Source organism: Phalacrocorax carbo, chromosome 3 (assembly GCF_963921805.1).
Source record: "Phalacrocorax carbo chromosome 3, bPhaCar2.1, whole genome shotgun sequence".
In the NCBI taxonomy this organism is placed as follows: Eukaryota; Metazoa; Chordata; class Aves; order Suliformes; family Phalacrocoracidae; genus Phalacrocorax; species Phalacrocorax carbo.
This window is the reverse complement of record NC_087515.1, coordinates 26,520,757-26,540,569: the sequence shown is the minus strand read 5'-3', so window position 1 is coordinate 26,540,569 and position 19,813 is coordinate 26,520,757. Positions and strand designations below refer to the sequence as shown.

The following is a 19,813-nucleotide window of genomic DNA, read 5'->3' as shown; positions in this document are numbered from 1 at the left end:
TGGTCACCCACGTTCAAGAAAGATAAATGGAAACTGAAGCAAGGGAAGACAAAACCTGGTGAGGCAATAAAGGGAAGAGAAAGTAATGTGAAATACATGACAGGGTGAATAGCAAAAGGACAGTAGAACAAATTAAGCTGAAGTAGTATCATGGCAGATATGATATGATGATCGTATGATAAATAGTACAAACTGCCCATGCATGCCTATAGATTAGGAATTAGAATAAGTTTCTTGGCTGGTAGGATGAGGTTCTGGAATCAATGTGCATTTGGAGCAGTAGAGGGCAAAAAGTCTGAATACTCTGAAAACGGCTCTTAATATGTATTTGAAAGGGTTCATATGGACTGCATGTCATTGCATGAACAGCTTAACAACTTTTGAGTTCTGTGATCTGATGTGATACAAAATTCCAGTGGTCCCTTGTGCCCAGAAATACACAATTTGGATTTTGTGCTGGCTAGTCAGTAGTATATGAAAGATAATACATTTTGTTAATATGTTAATATGTATTCATTGTCCATGTTCCTGAAAAGAGTAAATGATTCAAGAATAAAAGGCATAGAATTTCTATTCTGCTTAGTGAGAGAGTTTCCCAGCAAATCAGGTATTTCTCATTAGCTTTAAAGGGCAGTAGTCCAGGTACGTCTCAGTATATCAATGGAAGTATAGATTCCCCTGAAATACATCCATGAGAGTATAGCTCCTTGCTCCCCTAATCTGTACAGTACGTAAACAAATGTGTTGTTCTAGTCAGGAAATTTAAAAAGATGAATGACAATTTTGCACCTTCATTTTAAGTCAAGTCTGAACTTTTGAAGCAGATGAGCAAAATAGCCTGCCATAAAAGATAATTTCATTTGCCAAAATGAAACTACCTTCTAGTATTAATGCAGTAATGAAATGGTTTGAAATATGAACTAAGAATCTTAAGGAAAAAGATGCCTGCTGTTCCCGTGTTCAGTAGTTACTTCTATAAACAATTATATCCATGTAAAGGGCTTTATGATTTTATTTTCATCATTCTCAGGGTGAGCTGTGTAGCTGTCATACTTTGCAGTCTTCCCTCCAGTGACAACCGCATTGACAACATGTTATACTCCACATTGATTTTACAGTTAAGGAGCTGATTGTGATATATAGGGATTTTAAGAATTCAGCTGAGAGGCTGACTTTTGCCTTTTATCATTCCATTAAAATTTTATAACCATCTTTTTCATGTCATTTCATCCATGAATTCTTACTTTAGAAAGTGATAGCTACTGCTGTGAGCATAACTTTTCTCATGTTCAGAGCTTTTTATTGTATTAGCAAACTATCCCAATTATAGTTAATACTCGTGTTTTACATAATTGTGGTGACCCTTTCAACCAAGCAGTATCGTGCCAGTTGATTTGTATATAGAATTAGATGATTCTGCTTGCCATTTAAAAAGAAGCTACATCGAATGAGTGTTGGGGACCAGGATTTAATGCTTTCCCATCCAGTGGGGCCAATTAAGCATCTCTCAAATGTCTTGTTTGAACTCGGAGAGTCTTAAAAGTCTCTCTTTTAAAAGGGCAGTAGGGAATCTGTGGGTAGGTATGCTAGCTACCAAAATATGCTTTTTGGAGGGGAGGGGAGGGACGGGGGGACCCAAAGTTTAAGTTTGACAGGTCCTCCCATGCATTACAGATTGCCCTTAAGGAATAAATCTAAACTCAGGGCAAGGGGGTGGGTGAAGCACAGGTTCAACTAATTACCATGAATGTTTCACCTGTAATTCTAGCAACTTATTCAGTAGGAATAAAAAGGCTTATCTGTTCCCTCACAACAAACTGCTCAGTTTGAGGGGGGGCTGTGCTGCCTTTTTTTTTTTTTTTGCTCATGCAGAAGCTAACAGTATGATAGCTTATTTATGAGGTATAATTAGATAAAATGCAAGTCTGTAGCTCAGTAGTAAATATTATATCTTTCAACTCCCCTTCCCCATTAAACTAGAATTTGCAGCAACTTATTTTCAGGGTCTTCAATTCTAAAGCAAATTATCCTGTTTCCCCTTCACCCCAGCAAAATTTTCAGTTTACAAAATACATCTGATTCAGGTTTATACCTCCACCTCTCCATCTTTCAGTGAAGTCTAAATAATGGACCAAATTTTGTTCCAGCTTATGACCTAATTGATTTTGCCCAAGAGTACATGCAAATAGAATTGAATTGCTCTTTACAACAGATCATCTTTTATACTTGTAAATTCAGAGATCTAAATTAATCCTAGAGTGCACAAGCATTAAATATAGAACTCCATCCTTATTGTCACTGCGAGTAGAACAGAATATGTGGTATGGATGAGTTTTATGGAGTTGCTTTGTGATGCATCATATAATGACAGAAAAAACACTGTTACTTTTTCAAATTTAAAAGAAAAAAGCTTGCTATCCAAATTTTACATTATTGTTTCCACAGACATCAGTGGAATAATCCTGGTTTACCTCTCTCAGTATGTAAGAGGAGAATCAGGACTTCTGACTGCTTCAGCTCTTATTCTAAAATACAGAAGGAGCCACTCATTGTGCTGGATTTATTTGTTTTCTAGTGTTCCTTCCCCCTCCCCTGCCCCCCTTCCTCTTTTAATTTAAGAATTATCAGGGATTATTTACCTTCAAGTGAAGTAAATTATTCTTCCTATAGAAATACTATTCCATGTGGTTTGGACAGCATACTGCTTCACTAGGAATTAAACGATGGTGTTGTTGACTGCTGTGGAATTCAGCATATGCTATGTCATGTATCCTGGAGTCTTAACACACCTACAATCACTAATGAATTTTAAATTTTCAACCCTTAGCATTTGAAACTTAGCCCTTCCAAAATCCCCAAACCTAAAGCTATTTTAAACAATTACTAAATCCAAGTATATCTTTTTTTAAGATTTCAATAAAATGTAATGTTCACAGAAAAATCCCATAAATGTCAAAATTTCTATGGGCAGAATAGGGGGGAATATAGTATTTTCTTGATCTGCTGTAGCCATTTATAGATTTCAGTACATGGTTTATAAGAATGCTAAATGTTCTGGAATTACAGCTGTTACTGATCAGTGATTGAGCCAGATTTGTGTTATTGCACCATGTTCTTGCTTGTACCTAGAGAGCAGTAAAGCCTCAATATAATAAAAAGCACCTGCATTTTAAATGAAATTTCAATTGAAAAACTTAACAGCCCTTCAAATTGCAGAATTTAACGCAGCCCAGTAAAGCTTAAATAACACTTTGCCTCCACAGGCTGAGGGTTTTGCATTCAAGGTGACTTGATTGTGTCGCGTGGTGAAATTATTTACAATTAAGGAATTTCTCTGGAGGGCTGCAGAGTATTTGCTGTTCCACAACACCTATGCAGGCATATGGTCGGTCTTTTTCAGTATTCATGGAAGCTCCTGAACCTTTATGATAATTGAATCAGTTAGAGTGCTGAGTGGAGCAAGCATAAAACCTGTTAACCTAAAGGTCAGATCTGTGCATTGTTTATTTATCAGTAGGTGAAAGAGCTAAATCGGCAGCTTCTGTCACAGTTGCAGTAAAAAATCACCTATAATATTAACAGGGAGTAGATAAATTGCAAAAAATGGATTAGAATTATAAACAGAATGAAGTAAAATATTGAATATATAATGAGAGATGCGGTAGGGGCTTACTGAGCTGTAAAATACGCAGCTTTGTTATGCCTGTGCCGTTGGTTGCAATTAGCAGCTAGCGCTCTAGAAAAATATCAACAAAAGCTAGAACTGCAGTTCTGTATTGATACTTAGCTGTACGCTTTCTCCACATGCTAACAGCATTGGTAGGATGCTTTTGAGACACAGGAGGGAAAAAGATGCAGAGAAGGAAGGAAGAAGGTTGAGAGAAGGGAAGGTGTGCTTACAGAGCAGATTGCCTTTGGTAAGAGAGCTGTATTCATCCCTTGAAGAGCTGGGCCTACAGTTTCTGAAGAAAGAGGCTTTTGTAATTTTGAGACTCATTTGAAGAGTGCTGCTTGCTAATGCTGACTTTTGCAAATCACAGATTATTAGTAATTTTCCTTTTTTTTTTTTTTCCTCTGTTACAGAACCAGGACCTTTAGATCCACCACTTCTATTGAATGTTACAGCAAGGGCAGCAAGCATCGTGTGGCAGCATCCTTTAAAGGAAAATGGCATTATCACTCATTACAATATTTACATAAATGGCCAACTGCATGCTACAGTGCTAGGAACTAGGTCTAATTGCACTGTACAAGGCTTGCATCCTTACAGAGTCTATGTGTTTCAGGTAGAAGGATGCACTTCTAAAGGATGTTCCCTTTCACCCGAGACCCCAGCAATACGGACTCTTCCAGATGCACCTGAGGATATTCCTGCTCCAGAGCTCTATTCTGATACTCCAACTTCTGTGGTCATATCCTGGCAACCACCTGCTCACCCGAATGGTTTGGTGGAAAACCTTACAATAGAAAGGAGGGTGAAAGGAACAGAACAAATATCAACTGTGGTGACTCTCCCTATGGGTCAGTCCATGAGTTACATTGACCAGAGTACTGCTTTGAGCCCTTGGCAGAAATTTGAATACAGAATGCTGATGAGCACTCTTCACGGAGGCACAAACAGCAGTGCGTGGTCAGAAGTTACCACTAGACCGTCAAGACCTGCTGGTATTCAGCCACCTGATGTAGAAGCGTTGGGACCACATTCAGTTAAGGTAGGAATAATTCTCATCCCTCATGGTTTTAACATGTTTTCTGTGTAGCAACTGTGTATTTAAGAGAGACACCTACTGGCTGAACCAACAGATTTTGTTGCTGCAGGGGTACTTGAATAATTAGTGTCTGTCCTTTGGCTCAAAAGCATTAGATTTCTTTCCATTTTTTCCTTTATACCAGCCTCTGGTATTATACTCCAGTTCAATTTCTTCCTTATACATCTGACATATTTTGAATGTTAAACTTGAATGCTTACTTTCAACTCCCTAATCAGATCAGAAAATGGCCTACTACCTTCTCCAAAATTTCAAGACATCATTAAAATGCTAAGAAGTAAAAAGATTTTTTAATGTAAATAAATCTTGTATATAATTATCAGATTTTTTAAAAGAATAGGTAATGAATTAAAAAATAGCTTTGTGGTTCTCCTGATTTACGAAGGAAAAGCCTTACAGGACTACCTAGGAAGTTTTCAATTATTCACATTGTTCTGTTGGGAATGAACTCTAGAGGACAGGATAACTACCATTGTTTTGGCTTGCATACAAACTTCATTCAAGGGAAATTAGTGTAACCAAACAAGAGGGATTTTTGTAGCTTAGAAGCCTCTTTTGTGTAAATACACACATGCTTCCATGGATTCAGTCTTGTACTAATGCCAAAAGTATTGGTACAGTAGCTTGCTCACCAGAGCACAAAACAAAGGACATTTGCATAAGATTGAAGTTCATCTGTTAGATTTATTATTTTTGGTATACATTGTATTTTCCAAAGGTAAACAGAGTGGTGTTACCAATGCAGTTTAAATAGTCTGAGGTTATGAATTTAAGCAGTAAATCAATGCTGATTTTTTTTTGCTTTGTTCATACATAATTTTAAGCTATCCACTATTAGCAAAAAAAATCCTGAGCTTTTAAAATTATGTTTTAATGTCTAAGGAATTGCATGTTACCTCCATGTTAATAGCAAATGGGTTCAGTATGAGTACAATGGTTACCGTAAGAATTAATAATGATCGACCACTAGTAATTGTGATGAATTGCCATTGCATATTGAAGATTTGGGCGATCTACTTCCAGGACTCTGCCCTCTGTGCTTCTCTAGATATATCTTAATTTCCAACACAATTTATAGCGAAGCATTTTTTCATGGATTTACCAGAAGCAGCAATGCTGAGTAAACAGTAGCCCTAGTTCGATGGCATGCTTACATACATGCCCACATTTTATTGCATGAGCTTTTACACGTTGGCCTCAACTCTGAGCACAAAGAAGTCACTGCAACCTTTAATGCTTCAGTTAATGTGATAAAGACATAATAATTTTGTATCTTACTAATATTTTTTCTTTCTCCAAGTGCAGTCAACACCCAATCCTAATTTTAAAAGCCTGTGAGTTATCAGAGGTCTTGTCAATCTTTACTGAATGTCTTTTCTTGAGATCAGAGGTGTGTGCTCGGTTGTAATTTTATTGTCTTTTGCCCAGCTCCAAGGTTAAGTTGTCTACCAATAGTTAAAATCAGTTCCATCATTTATTTCTTCTGAAACCTGAAATAAGGCAGTGCAGTCTTCACTCTGTAATGATTTAATTTCAACATAACAATGCTTTTTAAATTCCTTTTCCTTTCTTGCTGAAGAGTTCAAATGGTTTTTTTCCTTCCTTTCCCCCAGTCAATTGCTAACATTCACAGCTCTTTAAAGCCCTTCAATGTCTACGTTGTATGACCTTCTGTATGAGTGCTGGTCATATTTTGTGTCAGTGCTGCTTTTGTAGTCTCAGGCTTGTTTTTCCCACGTGGAGACACATATTTGTTTGGCCTGTTAAGACTAATTTCTGTCAAAGATGCTGAAGGCTGGATGTTTTTATTTCCATGACTCAGTTTTATTGTTCAGTTTTCTTCATTTGAAATATTTAGGTTAAAATGTTCAAAATAATTAAAGGTGGCAGCATTTAATTGACAAAAGTTATATATATGCCTTTCCAAATATACTCTCTTCTGTCCTTCACCAAAAATTCTCTCTCTCAGTGTACAGAGTATTGGTATCCTTTGCTGATATGGACATAAATTCTTCTACTTTAGTATTTTATTTTACTTAGTGTTGTTTAACTTGATAGTCATCACAATTAGAGGAGAGTTGGGAATACTTGGTACAGTTCCTGTGCAGAAGTTCCATGGCTGAGGCATTACTTTGCTTCTGATTTCTAAGATTCTAGGACTTTTTAAAAATCTTAAAATTTCTTACTTGTCCAGGACAGCGAGAGATTTTGGTTTGTTTGTTTAGCTTTTATTATTCTTTTGTAATTATTATTTATTATACCTTCAAAAAATTGACATAAAGTTATAGGTGCAGAAGAGCTTGTTGCAGTTCATAATGGAAGAGATTATGGAGAAGGCTTGCTGCACCCAGTGGTTTTCTGACCTTCTGCTTGTTTGCATATGGGAGCACCAGAGGAAGCGACTGGGATTTCATCTTACTAGCTAGTCTTCTTACAGGTCTCTTAAATGTATTATCTTGTTAGTGGTGATGGTGCTTCTTTCTCTTCAATTTTATGGCAAGTTCATATCAGAGTAGTAAGACTCTGAGACCACCCAGTGGGCTGTGCCATGGTGCTGAGGTCGTCTTGTGGCCTGTGCGACTGTTCTGTACTAGGATAATACAAGTAGAACAAGGTAGCACCTGTTTTAAAACATTTGGGGGTTTTCCCCTGCTCTTTCAAACTGGAGTGTAGATCTGAATAGCTGCTCTGCAAACCCCTTGCATCCCTTTACCCCAGAAGTATGCTAGTTGCACAAGCAGAACTACTTGAAGTATTGTGCAAGGATTGCCACTTTGTGGTTGAAAAGTTTTCCTGTGTGGAAATAGGGTAGATCTGGTTTGCGATGGCTTTACATCAGTGCCTTTAAACTCTGACAAGAGTCCCAGGATGGCGTACTTTCCTTCCTGAGCAGATCAAGCCCACCAAACCTGCAGTGCGTATATCACCTATGTACTGTTCAAATCAAATTCGTGGAATCTGCTTATGCTGTACAATGCTCTCATCTCATTCAGTGTCTACAATGATAACTCTTAAGCAGAGAATGGAAATCAAGCTGTCTCTTTGTGGGGGGGAGATTTTAATTGCCTCTTGCCCTAGAGAGAGCTCTTCTCCCAGGTTAGAGTGGAAAGTATTGGAAGGGCACCGTGGGAAAGATTAGCAAGAGGCTCCTTTACCAAGCCACAGTTGCAAATCAATAGCAGTTTTCAGATGTTAGTGCAACCAATCCCTAAACCGTGGGTGCAAATATTTACTTCTACTGAAAACAGAGAGAATTTACAAAAAAAAAGATAAACATATTTCCATTCCTTTATTTAGTCATAGAATCAATATAAATGATTTGAGGATGTGGAGAATTCAAAGTGCTCCAGGACAGTACTCACTTGAGCATACAGCTTATTTTCATAGACCAAAGCTTTCACTCTGCAAGGAGGAAAATATCAGCACAGCAGGTCACTCTTGGCATAAACACTTCTGATGTGTATGTGCTCCTTTAACATTTAATTTTAATCAGAATGAGCCGATATCTCTCCATAACATTTAGCCTGCCTTCTTTTGTGCAACAGAAGGTGTAAAGCTGTCGATAATTTTTAAAGTACCCATTTTTGTGACACCTGCATGATATTTTTTAATATTTCCTGAATTGATAATGTTCATGGTAGCGGAGTATACTGTGCAATAAACTGCTTTTGTGGCTGATTAAATGCCAAAGTGAAGTGGAGGTGTTCAGCAACTGCAAAAGCCGTTTATTTAGTATATGCCAATGCCATGAACATTATTCCTGTTACACAAGATTTGCTATACCCTAATGTACAGAAGTATAAAAGAAATTGTTTCCTTTTCTTGTGAGGGTTGCAATTGCTGTGCTGCTTCAATCTCACACTTCACACTGATATGACATTTGGGAATGTTGCTAGGTTGAGTGGCTTGAGAAAGAGGCTGGTTTACACAGTGAATAATTATTTAAAGGAGTTCTTTGTGTAGGAAAAGCATTATGTGGCTGGATACGCTGAACTAGATTAACCGTAGTATGCAAATTCTTCAGCACTGGCCATTTAACTTTCAGTAGGAAGACTTCCCTTTCACTACTGTAGTTGTCCCTTGAGAGGTTGGCCTGGGGAAGACAGATGTAGTCTTGATCATTGGCTTAACTGGACACTTGCTGAAGCATGTTTGGCTGTATTGCTCTCTCTTGCTGGTCAGTGCCACCAACTGAACCGTTGATGAGACAAGAATTTGCATTTGCCATTTCCTGTCATTCTTTGCATAACTTCTTTCTCAAGATAGAAGCTGGCATGAGCTGTACTTAATCCTGATGTTTCTCTCAAGGGGAAGGGAAATTTCTTTTTTTTTGTGCTTAGATAGGTTATAAGAGAATGGTTTCATCCTGGTTGGATGAAGCAAGTACCCTAGATGACATATATTTCTTGTGCCAAGCTATTCCTTTCTGATAACATCAGTTACAGAAACTTTTTGCAATTTGATTAGATGCAAAACGAGGAAAAAATTTATTATTATTTCATTGACTTCTCTCTTAGTACATGTTATGTATGTTGCTTGCTAGAAATAAAGGGCCATGGTGATTCTGTAGTACTAAACTGTCATTCTTCTTTCTAATGTCTTTTTTTTTGCATATTGATTTAATATCATGTCATTCATTTTCTATGGATAATTTCTTTTTCATATTTCCTCTTGACTTCTCTGACTGAGGAAGGGTTGTAAGGTTTTTAAATCCATTGTCATTCATGTTTGTTGTTACCCTCAGAGATGACAATCACTTCATTTACAGTTCACCTGCCATTCTTTTCTTTGTATAGAAGAAGCTGCAGCAGAGAAAGGTGGTATTCCACTCTACAGATCGAACAATGTCATCTGTTTGCTGTCCACAGCATCTTCAAGAGTTGCAGTCTGCACTCTTTCTTTGCAAAAGTTTATCATTTATTGCTACAGAGATATAAACTTTTCTAGTAGCTATTTCTCAAATTTGACCACTAAATTGCATATGCAAGTGAGCAAACACAATTAAACAAGACTCTATTTTTATAGTTGTCTGTTCTTCATTAGCTCAGAAGCTGGATAGTGGACTGCTAAATGCCTGTTGTTCTGTAAATAGGCTGGGACTAAAATGCACAGGAGAAAGATTTCAGCTGTGTGGAACAGATACCACTGACACATTTAAAGCAATATATTCTATAGTTACAGTTTGAACATCATCCATGAAAAGGAAGGTGTTTCTTTATCCATTTTCCCCTTGCCACGGAATTACGGTTATAGGCACATGTTCTGGATTGGTTTTTGTCTCACACATCAATGTTTGCTGTCCTGTGAAGTTGCTTCTGATTACGGAATATTGGATGCAATGATAATAACTCTATGGTCACTGAAGTCAGTGACTAGAAGACAGGTGACCCTTCAATGTTTTACCTCTGCGTATTACTGTGTGGTAGAGAATGAGGCTATGAAGACCCTTCTTCTCTTCCAGGTTAAGCTCCCATGTCACTGTTTCATGCACAAAATGCTTCAGACTGCAGTTGGCTAAGAACATAATTTTGAGAATATGAACAACCTGATACCTAGGCCTTGTACACTAAAGGGAGATGCAGTAAGCCCACATAGCAGCTTTGTACTGGGGAGAAAAAGAGAGTTTGGACTTTTTTCACCACACTTCCATTTTTATGCAGGTATGCCTAGTGCATTGGGGAAATTGTTTAGGAGCGATCAATCCTTGTGTGAAGATTGCCTTGTAATGCTGCTAAGGTCAGTGAGACCTTGGTTTATTTGCCACATAAGTGCTGCTTGAGCGACTTAGGATACTCCAACACCCATAGGAACAACCTTAACTTGCACACTAGAGGTTTTCCACATTTTAGGACTGTGATTTCTTGCACAGCTTGCTCATTTGGTGCAGATCATACAGTGGGGTGAACTTATCAGGGTTTCATCAGCATTATCCCTCTGCCTTTGATCTAGCTTAAACACTTTTCTGTAGTAGGTGTTCAGGATCATAAAAAAATGTTCTTTCTGTCTTTCCACTACTCAAGCTATGTGCTTCTAGAAGTTTTGTAGTAGCAATCTTACTGCAGACTTGATCGTGCTGTATTTCTGTGGTAATGCTTGCTGAAGTTGGATGTAGTTCATGTGCAAAGGGTATGAAATAAGTATCGGTGACCTCTGTCAAGATTTGCTTTTCTGGTGTGATACTGGCTCTTGATTGAATCCCACTATAATTTTTGTTAAGACAGAGAAGAACTCTTGTGGAAATTCAACTCCCAACTACTTTTGGGGGGGTCTGGGGAGCTGGCAGATGACTGTAGTCCTGTGGTTGGAATGCAGATCTTTGTTTTCAGTTTTGCTTCTTTCTGATATATGACTTAGTCTGGGATTTAGTCTTTTACTCTGTAAAACTGGAATAATAATATTTGCAATTTGAGACTAACAATGTGCTTTGAGACCAACAGTGAAAACTCTCAAGTGTGTTTATTACATTCTGTTTGTAGATGTTACAAGCAGTAGCTAGGAGAAATGAGAGTAAAATGAAGCCAAACACGTTGATTTAAAAGCTAACTGTTGAAGCCAGGCCTGAACTAGTAAAATAGTTACCCATGTGCCAATGCCTCTCTTCACATAGCTCAGAATTAAACTACAGGGTTCCAACTGCTGTAAAAAAAAAAAAAATAAAGAAAAAAGATTTAAGGTTATAACTGTTTAATGGGGGAATATGGCTAATTTCTGTCTCTTTAAATCTCTTTAAATTTTGTGGTGGAGAAAATAAGGTGCTTTGATCTTTAAATGACAGCTTCCAGAGTCATTACATTGAATCAGTTAATCTCTCCCAGTAGTTACCTTATTCTCTCTTCCTCATGGGCATCCTCTTTCATGGTCTCAGAGCTGAGCTTCAAATCAATGAACAAACTGTTACTGCTTCCAACACAGCCTGTCTAGTGAGCTTTCCTGCTTTCATGCGTTGCCAAGCTCTTACCTCAAACCTTGGCACACCAAAGTGGAGAAGAGGTCCAGTAGTGCCACGTGTGTGTTAACAAGGCTGGCTCAATCATCTTCATTTACACTGTATGGGTCAGGCAGTCCCTTACCTCTTGACAAGAGAGGTTTGACAGGGGCTGCATGACCTGTCATTCCCAGGCAACATAGGTAATTCAAAGCATTTCAAGTGACACAGCAGTGTCAGAGTTTTTCTCAAGTTTTACCAGCTAGTGCACATGCTGCAGAAAACTCAGGATCTGAGTTCAGATTCTGGAGCAGCATCTGTTCTGCTGCCCGTGTTATTCATCTGTTCTTTTATGTGAAGGGGTTACAGTATATGGTGAATCTTGTGCAAGTTCTATTAGAGTAATTTTGTAGGTTTAGACATAAAAAGCATCTAAAATGTAATGTAATTAAAAAAGAGCTCCTCCTCTCTTCCAGGAAATAAAATAAGATTTGGTACAAGGTGAACATTTTTAGACAGTTTTCTCTCCTGAAAGGGCAGTACCAGGAATTTTCCAAAGCATTTGACATGTAGTTCTTTTATTAGAGGCCACCTTTCATTAAGCAACAAGTAAGAGGGTTGTTTTTTTTTTCCCACTGATAATGACAGATTTACTGTATTAATATTCCTAAAAAAGATCTTGAATATATTATCTTTAGTCACACTTCACTGAGGCAGAATTTCAGGATAGGTGCTACACCTCAGAAAATAATAACATAATTACAGTTGCAGAAATGTGTGTTTTCCTGTAGTATGTCAGACCTTAGAGTTCTGTGCTTCTTCCAGCAACTTCAAATGTACGTCTCTGAAAATAAAAGTAAACCATGCACGTTCCCTTCTTTCTGTCACATATACAATGCATCCAGTGTGTGCAGTATGGTAGCAACAAAAGGCGTTGGGGTTGGGGTATTCACCAGAAGTTTACTGACCTGAATACTTTCTACCTGCACTTGAAAACAACATTTTCAGTTTGTGCCAATCATCCATTCTTGTCTGCTTCCTAAACTTATGGCTAGATCACATGAACTACTTCAAAATGAGAATTTTGCTCAATGTCTGTGAGAATGGTGCATAATCCATTCCTACCTTCTGTAAAATTTTGCATTGTTTTACCAATAGTATTTTCTTTGTTTGATCATGATTTGGGGCCAGAAGTAACAGAAATCTGAATACAGTATTTGATAATTAGCCAGAGCTAAGCCTTTCCTATGTGGGCACAAATAATCTTGTTTGTGCTGTCTTTACTCAAGATCACCCTGTTTCTAATTCTCTGTTTAATAGTATTCCAGATTCTGTTATCAAAATCCTTCAGCTTTCTCCGGTTCTTTGCTGCCAGGTTTCTTACAAGTCTGATGGCCTAAGAGGTCCTTTTGTACCTAAGATATAACATTTCCTAATCCCCAAGGGTCCTTTAAAAATTACTTTATAAATCAAGCTTCTTTTTTTCTATGGCATATACCTTTTTAAAGATACTTACTTTGGAGGCTGGAGAGAAGGAAAAAGTTCAACTTAAACTAAAATATCTCAGTATTAACGCCTCAATATTATCTTTGTTCATTTTATTCTGCACATACCTTCATCTAGGTTTTTCCCATTCCTGTGCTCTTTGCAATGTTGGATTCAATCCTTAATTATCCCATGCCTGGGAGGAAAAGAGACAGTGATTGTTACATATGAGTAGGTCAATGGCAAGGAAAACAGTCCCATGGATGAGCAAAGCAAAGCTGGTATTTTCCTTACACTGGGACTTCTAGGGGAGGAAGGACTGACAGATCTTTATGATACTTTTATGCTAGACCTTTATGAAACTTGGAGATTCTTAATACAGTTACATGTCCTCATTGTGTCAATCTAAAGTCCCCCTCAGTCATGATACTGTGGCAAAAAAGCCTTAAAAAAGAATCGAGAACATTCTTGCACTTTATGGTACAATGATTTGAGTGTGATTCCTCACTGGAGCTGATAAGGATAAATGTATAGACTAATATACTCTAAAAAAAAGAGAAATACTTCCTAACCTCAGTTTAGTAAGAGTAAAACCACAGCGTAGTGGTGCATATATATATATATAACATGAAATCTGTATGTAATTTCCAATTTCTTTCTCAGCATAATGTTATAATTCTAAAAATGGAAAATTGTGCCTGGTTTTTGTCTTATACTTACCAGTGTAATTTATTATTGAAAAATAAAAGGGAAAACTTGCATATTTCATCATATAGAGAGTGCAGACGAATCTTGTTTCTCATAGGAGCTAAGGCAGTTACACATTTGTGAAAACTGTGCAAACACCAAAAAAGATTTCTTTTTACTCTGCCACTAATAGATGAGCACACCAGGGAATACACCCTAAGAAAATATATGACAGTTAGTGAGGGATACTTATGACAATTAGTGTACTTTTGGTAATGCATCTGAACATCTCACAGAATTTTGAGTGAAGTGGAGCATTCATTTTTCACTGGTGAAGCAAAACAGTAGATTTTTTAATGGCTACAACTGTTACTGCAGCCCTCACTAAAATTAAAGGAAGTTAGATTTCTAACTGATGTACCTTTAAAAAAATCAAATTTCAGTTACCTGGGAAAGGTTATGCACAAAGTCTGTCTTGATGAAGAAAGAAAAGCACATCTTGAGATAACACTTGTGTCCCTTTGTAGCAGTTGTGTCTGTATTTCTGCATTCTGACTGAAGTACTGTTATTTTAATTTTTTTAATCTCCTCCTTCAGGTCTCATGGAAACCTCCTCTGATACAGAATGGTGAAATCCTGAACTATGAGATTCGCATGCCTGATCCACGAATTGTCATTACTGGGAATACTTCATCAACGTTAAGTCATTTGGTGACTAATCTTATACCCTATACAAACTACTCGGTCACTGTAATAGCTTGTTCTGGAGGCGATGGCTTTCTAGGAGGCTGCACAGAGAGTTTGCCTACCAGCGTGACTACACCTTCAACAGTTCCTCAGAGTGTTAGTCCATTGTCTGTGACTCCAATCAGCGAGTCCTTTATTGCCATTTCTTGGCAACCACCGCTAAGGCCAAATGGTCCTCATCTGAGGTAAGGTTTTAGTTGCTACTGAGATGGCAGTTTTCTTCTCCTTACCTAAATCTGGCTCAGAAAATTCTGGGCGACGCAAACTTTATGAGGTGATATCTTCGTTTCTGACCTTTTGAAGTTCTTCTTTAGGGCTCAGGGGTCCATGAGTGGACTCATGGAAAGTGGTTATGTCTAGAAGGAGATACTAGGGTGAGCACTGAATTCTTTTGAACTTATGAGGAGTCAGGATTATTTAAAGCAAGCGTGGTGCCTCTACGGTGGCATCTTCCTTGTGGAACATATTCAGGAAGGCTCTGGGTCTTTCAGATCAGTGCTGTCTGAAGATCCAGAAAGCGCAAGCACAGGATATTTGCAAAGCCATAACTGGCTTGGGCTGCAGCATCAGCCACGTTTTGGTGGTCAGTTCAGGCTGCGTGTTCCAGCAACAAAATGACAAGAAAGGTTATGAGGTCTCTGGGAACATAAGTATTTAATACATCAAATATTCTCAATATTCTGTGGGGGTTATTCTGCATAAAGGGAAAGTGACCATGGTAGCGTGAAGACATGAAATAAGCTTAAAAACTTAACGGATTAATAAGTTGGAAGTGAGACAGTGTGCGAGAGAATGGAAGTTAAAATGCTACAAGTTTGGTGGCAGAGCCAAAAATGGGAAATACAAGGAAATGCTGGGTATAGCCGGCTGGATCTCACTACAGGAATTAGAGAAAGGCATCCCTTCTGAGATTTGTCTAGAGTGACGGGAACGGGATCTTGACTTGAATCTGTTAATTACTGAGTGTGTATGTGTGTATACATAAAAAAAAAAAGTGAGTGCATGAAGATTTATAAAGACAAACACATCTTTATACATACACAATAAAAAAATGTCAAACAAATCTTTCATTCTAGTGCTTTGACATATTGGGAAACGTTGTGCATGGAATTATATCTCTACTCCATATGTTCTGGTTAGTAGCTCTCTTCTAGGTGCACTGATGGGTTCAATAATTATTATGTAATGCCATTTCAGTTGGGTATGTTACTACAGCACAGTAGCTTGACTCTTTTTTAGGCTTAATTAGGGCACACTACAACGGAATGAAATGAGGATTGCTCTACAGTAAAATTTGAAGTTTTTGAAAAGTAGTCTCTTGTTATTCTGGGGTTAACAACATGACCATTTTACCATAGATTACTGAAGTAGTTCAGTACAACCTGCATCTGCAGACTTCGTTTCCTTCATGGTGTGCCATGCTGCCCTCAACAAGAACAACCACTGAAGCAGATGCTCTGTACAGCATGATGGAGCAAGAAGTCAGCAGAGTAGCAGCAGCAGCTGCCAGTGGCGGTGATTTACACATGATCGCCATTCATGAAATATATTGGACAGAATATGCCAGGACTGTTCCTAACAGAACTGTAATGATCTGTCTTTGGGTCTGTTGACACTGATGAACCACTCGTGAGAGTTGTTCTTGGGGTATAAATTAATCTGAATGTTTTGATAGAGTTGGAGTTTGATTAGTTTTTACTATTTAATTCCTAAGGTTACACTCCCAACTTCTGCAGTAATTTGGTTTGGCATCCCTAAGGTCAGTGGCACAATGCTTGTTTGTACCTCTTGAGGATTTTTCCCCAAACTCAAGGGTGGAAGTTGTTGGAATTCGTGCACGTACATCCTAACTGCCAGGGAGCATAGGAAGTCTCATCTCTCTTGTAAGAGAGCTTCTCAGTTGATTTCTGGTTTTGAAGCAATGTAAAATCACTGTATGCAGTACCTATTTAATACCCTCTTAATTCAGGTTCTCAGGTCTTGTGTGGTATTGTCCAACATTTCCTCATCAGACGAGATGATCTTAACCTAAAAAAGACAAGGGTGAAGTTACAGGTGAAGCCAGTGGTCAGAAAGATCATTGCGATGGCATGGTGTCCCACACCAAAGCATTCTGCAGAATGCTTAAACACAGAAGGAAACTAAGTGCTTAAACTGAGTGTCTTTAACATCTGCCTGAGTATCCGCATATTTTGGCTGGAATTTAACAGTAGCACCTTTCCAAAATGGGGGGCAAGGAAAGGAGGATACACAGCAGCTCAGCACTTTAGAGAATCAAGTTGCGTATTTAAGTGAATATATAGGAATATGACCCTGCTTTGCTGGGCATCAGTGGAAACACTATTGCAAATATAGTTTGATTAAAACTGCAGCTCACCATTGAAAGTAATTCCAGAGTGGTTCTATAACTGGTAGAAAGTGTACAAACATCTGGTGCCATAAAAAAGAACCGTCAAACAGAAACAAAAGCCATATTAAAAAACTCCTGTGAAATGTAATAAAGAATAATAATCCTAAAGATTTCCAACAACTGTACATAAATTTGTCTCATTTCAAGTATAGTTTTCTATGTAATCCATAGAATGAGTAGGAAATGCAAAATATGTTGTCCCCTTTAGTTTGTGTAGACATGAAGTGTTTTAATCTTTGATAAATTCCATAAAGGCTTTGTGTAAAAGATGACAAAGAGTGAGTGATGCAGAATGGGTGGAAGGCATGTTGTCCGAATCAGGCAGTCTCGTGTCTGAGCTGATGAAAGATGGACTTTAGCTGACCTGCTGTTTGCAACAGAGACGGGACTACAGCTTCAGATACCAATTAGAACATGGATTAAATAGTTCGGTCTTTCAGGCTCACATCATGACTGTCTACCCAAATACTTGCCTTGCCTTTGACACAAAGGTCTACAGTTGGAACAGTTAACTTACTCTATGCCTGTTTGTCACCCATATTTTACTCTGTGGTTATTTGCAAACACACGCTAAATAACAAATGCACACTTAAGTTGCTACTACTAGTAAACTAGTAATAGCAATGCTATATGTTTCTGCTCATTTGCAAGAGAAAGACATTGTCATTTCATATTCTGTAGCAGTCTGTGCATATCAGATGGCATCAGGCAACTCTGTATGAGACACTGTTACTGGGCTATTTGGACTTGATCTTCATAGCATTTCCACAAGTTTAAAATCTGTAAATCATTAAATTAACTTATTCTTTCAAATAGAAATGCTTCATTTTCCATTTTCAATGTAGGTCTTTTAACTAATTGAATGTTTTAAATCATGAAACATTAAAAAGAATGTTTATCTCAGAAAGTTTACAGCTGTAAAAACAAAATAATGTGTGGCTTTAAAAAAAAAAGGTTGGGTTTTTTTTGTGTAATAACATTAGTTGAGATAATCCTGGTGTTCTGCTTGTCTTTTGTGTTAGATATGAGCTCCTGAGACGTAAAATCCAGCAACCACTTGCATCAAATCCCCCTGAAGATTTAAATCTGTGGCACAATATTTACTCAGGAACTCAGTGGTTTTATGAAGATAAGGGTCTTAGCAGGTGAGATTACAAAAACTACAAAAACAAATGCTGGCATTTTGTATAGTGTATGTTTAATAGTTCAAAGTATTTCTTGTGTCTTTATGTAGTGAACATATTTATTATGTAATGAAATATTTTTTGTCATCTTTGGTATTAATCATTCTAATATGCAGGGATTTATTCTTAGTCTGTCATTCTTAACTCGTATATTGCTTTGCTCTGGAAAACAAATGAAAATAAAGATCTTGTAAAATTTTAGCATTGGTATGCTCATGCAATCAACACATTTAGATTTATGTGTACATATACTCTAGATTTGTGCGTTGCCAAAGTTATAGCACAGACACAATGAATGTTTGAGAAGTCCTAGCTGGCAAACATTTGAAACTTGGTTTCAGCATTGTTTTTCTTACTGGTTTTAACATGCAAATTAACAATTGCTTTAATATCTCCAAAGGCAAGAAGAATGTTTATCGCACTCTTGGCAGATCTAATTTAAGGGCAGCTTTGTGTTAGCTTCATTAGAGTTAGATGCAGAGTGTTGAGAGTTGGGAAATGGAGGGTGGGTTCTGTTTCTCAGTATGTTACAGACCTACTGTGTAGTATAGAGCAAGGCATTTGCTCTTGATCAAACTTAGTTTCCGCACCTTGAAGTCAAGGCTACCACCCATAAGACATGCAAACACACACATTAAGAACCTGTAATGGTAGATTCAACATGGATTCTGTGCTGGTTTTTTTTGTAGGTGAAGTCTTGGGAAAACGTTCACGGATGGTTTCAGGATGTGTGTGTTCTCTGTGCTTGCATGCTGGCATGCTTTATGAGGACTGCATGTCATCCTTTGCCCCTCAAATATCTGTATGTTGCTTTTACTTACTTTGATACAAGCTGTGTGAGCACCCCTCCTGAGCTTGATGTGAACCAGCAGAATATGACCTCTGCTCCAGACTGTTGTATAGACCAAACCAAGCCAAGAGCTACTGCCTCTGGCTTGTCACTGCCTACTTGCTGAAGGTCACCGCTCATTTTCAGCCATTGCATTAATTGATCACAGAGCTGTTCTTTTACCCAATCCTGCCCAAGTGTCCATTTCTGTCTTAAACCATGTTTGAAATTCTACATAGAGTTTCCTTTGATTTTAGTTTAGCTCATTTCAGCAGCGCTGATGTGTGCAGCAGTTATGTATGCAGTTCAGAGGTGGCAATAAATTCTGACAGGGTCTCAGTGACAAGTCATTAGGCACAATGACCTTTTGGGTTGAACGAGCTATGGCCAGAGGAGTATGCCTAACCCTTGGACACACCTGAACACTTCTTCTGGGGAGGGGTCTGCAACCTGCAGCTCTGTGTTTGCAGTCAACAACTCAGGATGTGTGTATTGCTGGAGAGAAGATACTGCAGATAGAGGCAAGCTTTATTTTTCACAGAAAGAAAATTCATATATCAGTATACACTTTCATTTGTGTCATGTTTTAAGCATGTTTCAGAATTAGAAAATTTTTTTTATTATATTCCTGCCAGAAGTCTCTTTTCACAATGATTTTTTTTTTTAGACTTTTTCTTCATTTCTAGTAGGCTAAACCAAATTTCTTTTACTTTCACTGTGGAAATATGGATCAAAAAAGGAATCTTAAATTCTCACCATCAGATTGCAAGATTAGAT

The 19,813-nt window shown here is 37.8% G+C and overlaps 1 protein-coding gene across 1 annotated transcript in view; it reads left to right on the top strand.

Annotated features, from left to right (window-relative positions):
* The window catches only part of USH2A (usherin), a 391,083-nt gene that overhangs the window by 255,593 nt on the left and 115,677 nt on the right, over nt 1-19,813 (top strand). Inside the window, exons 40-42 of the mRNA XM_064446238.1 lie at nt 4,084-4,712; nt 14,464-14,798; nt 18,046-18,168. Of these exons, the coding sequence (XP_064302308.1) occupies nt 4,084-4,712; nt 14,464-14,798; nt 18,046-18,168 (1,087 nt within the window). The remainder of the gene's footprint in view (nt 1-4,083; nt 4,713-14,463; nt 14,799-18,045; nt 18,169-19,813) is intronic.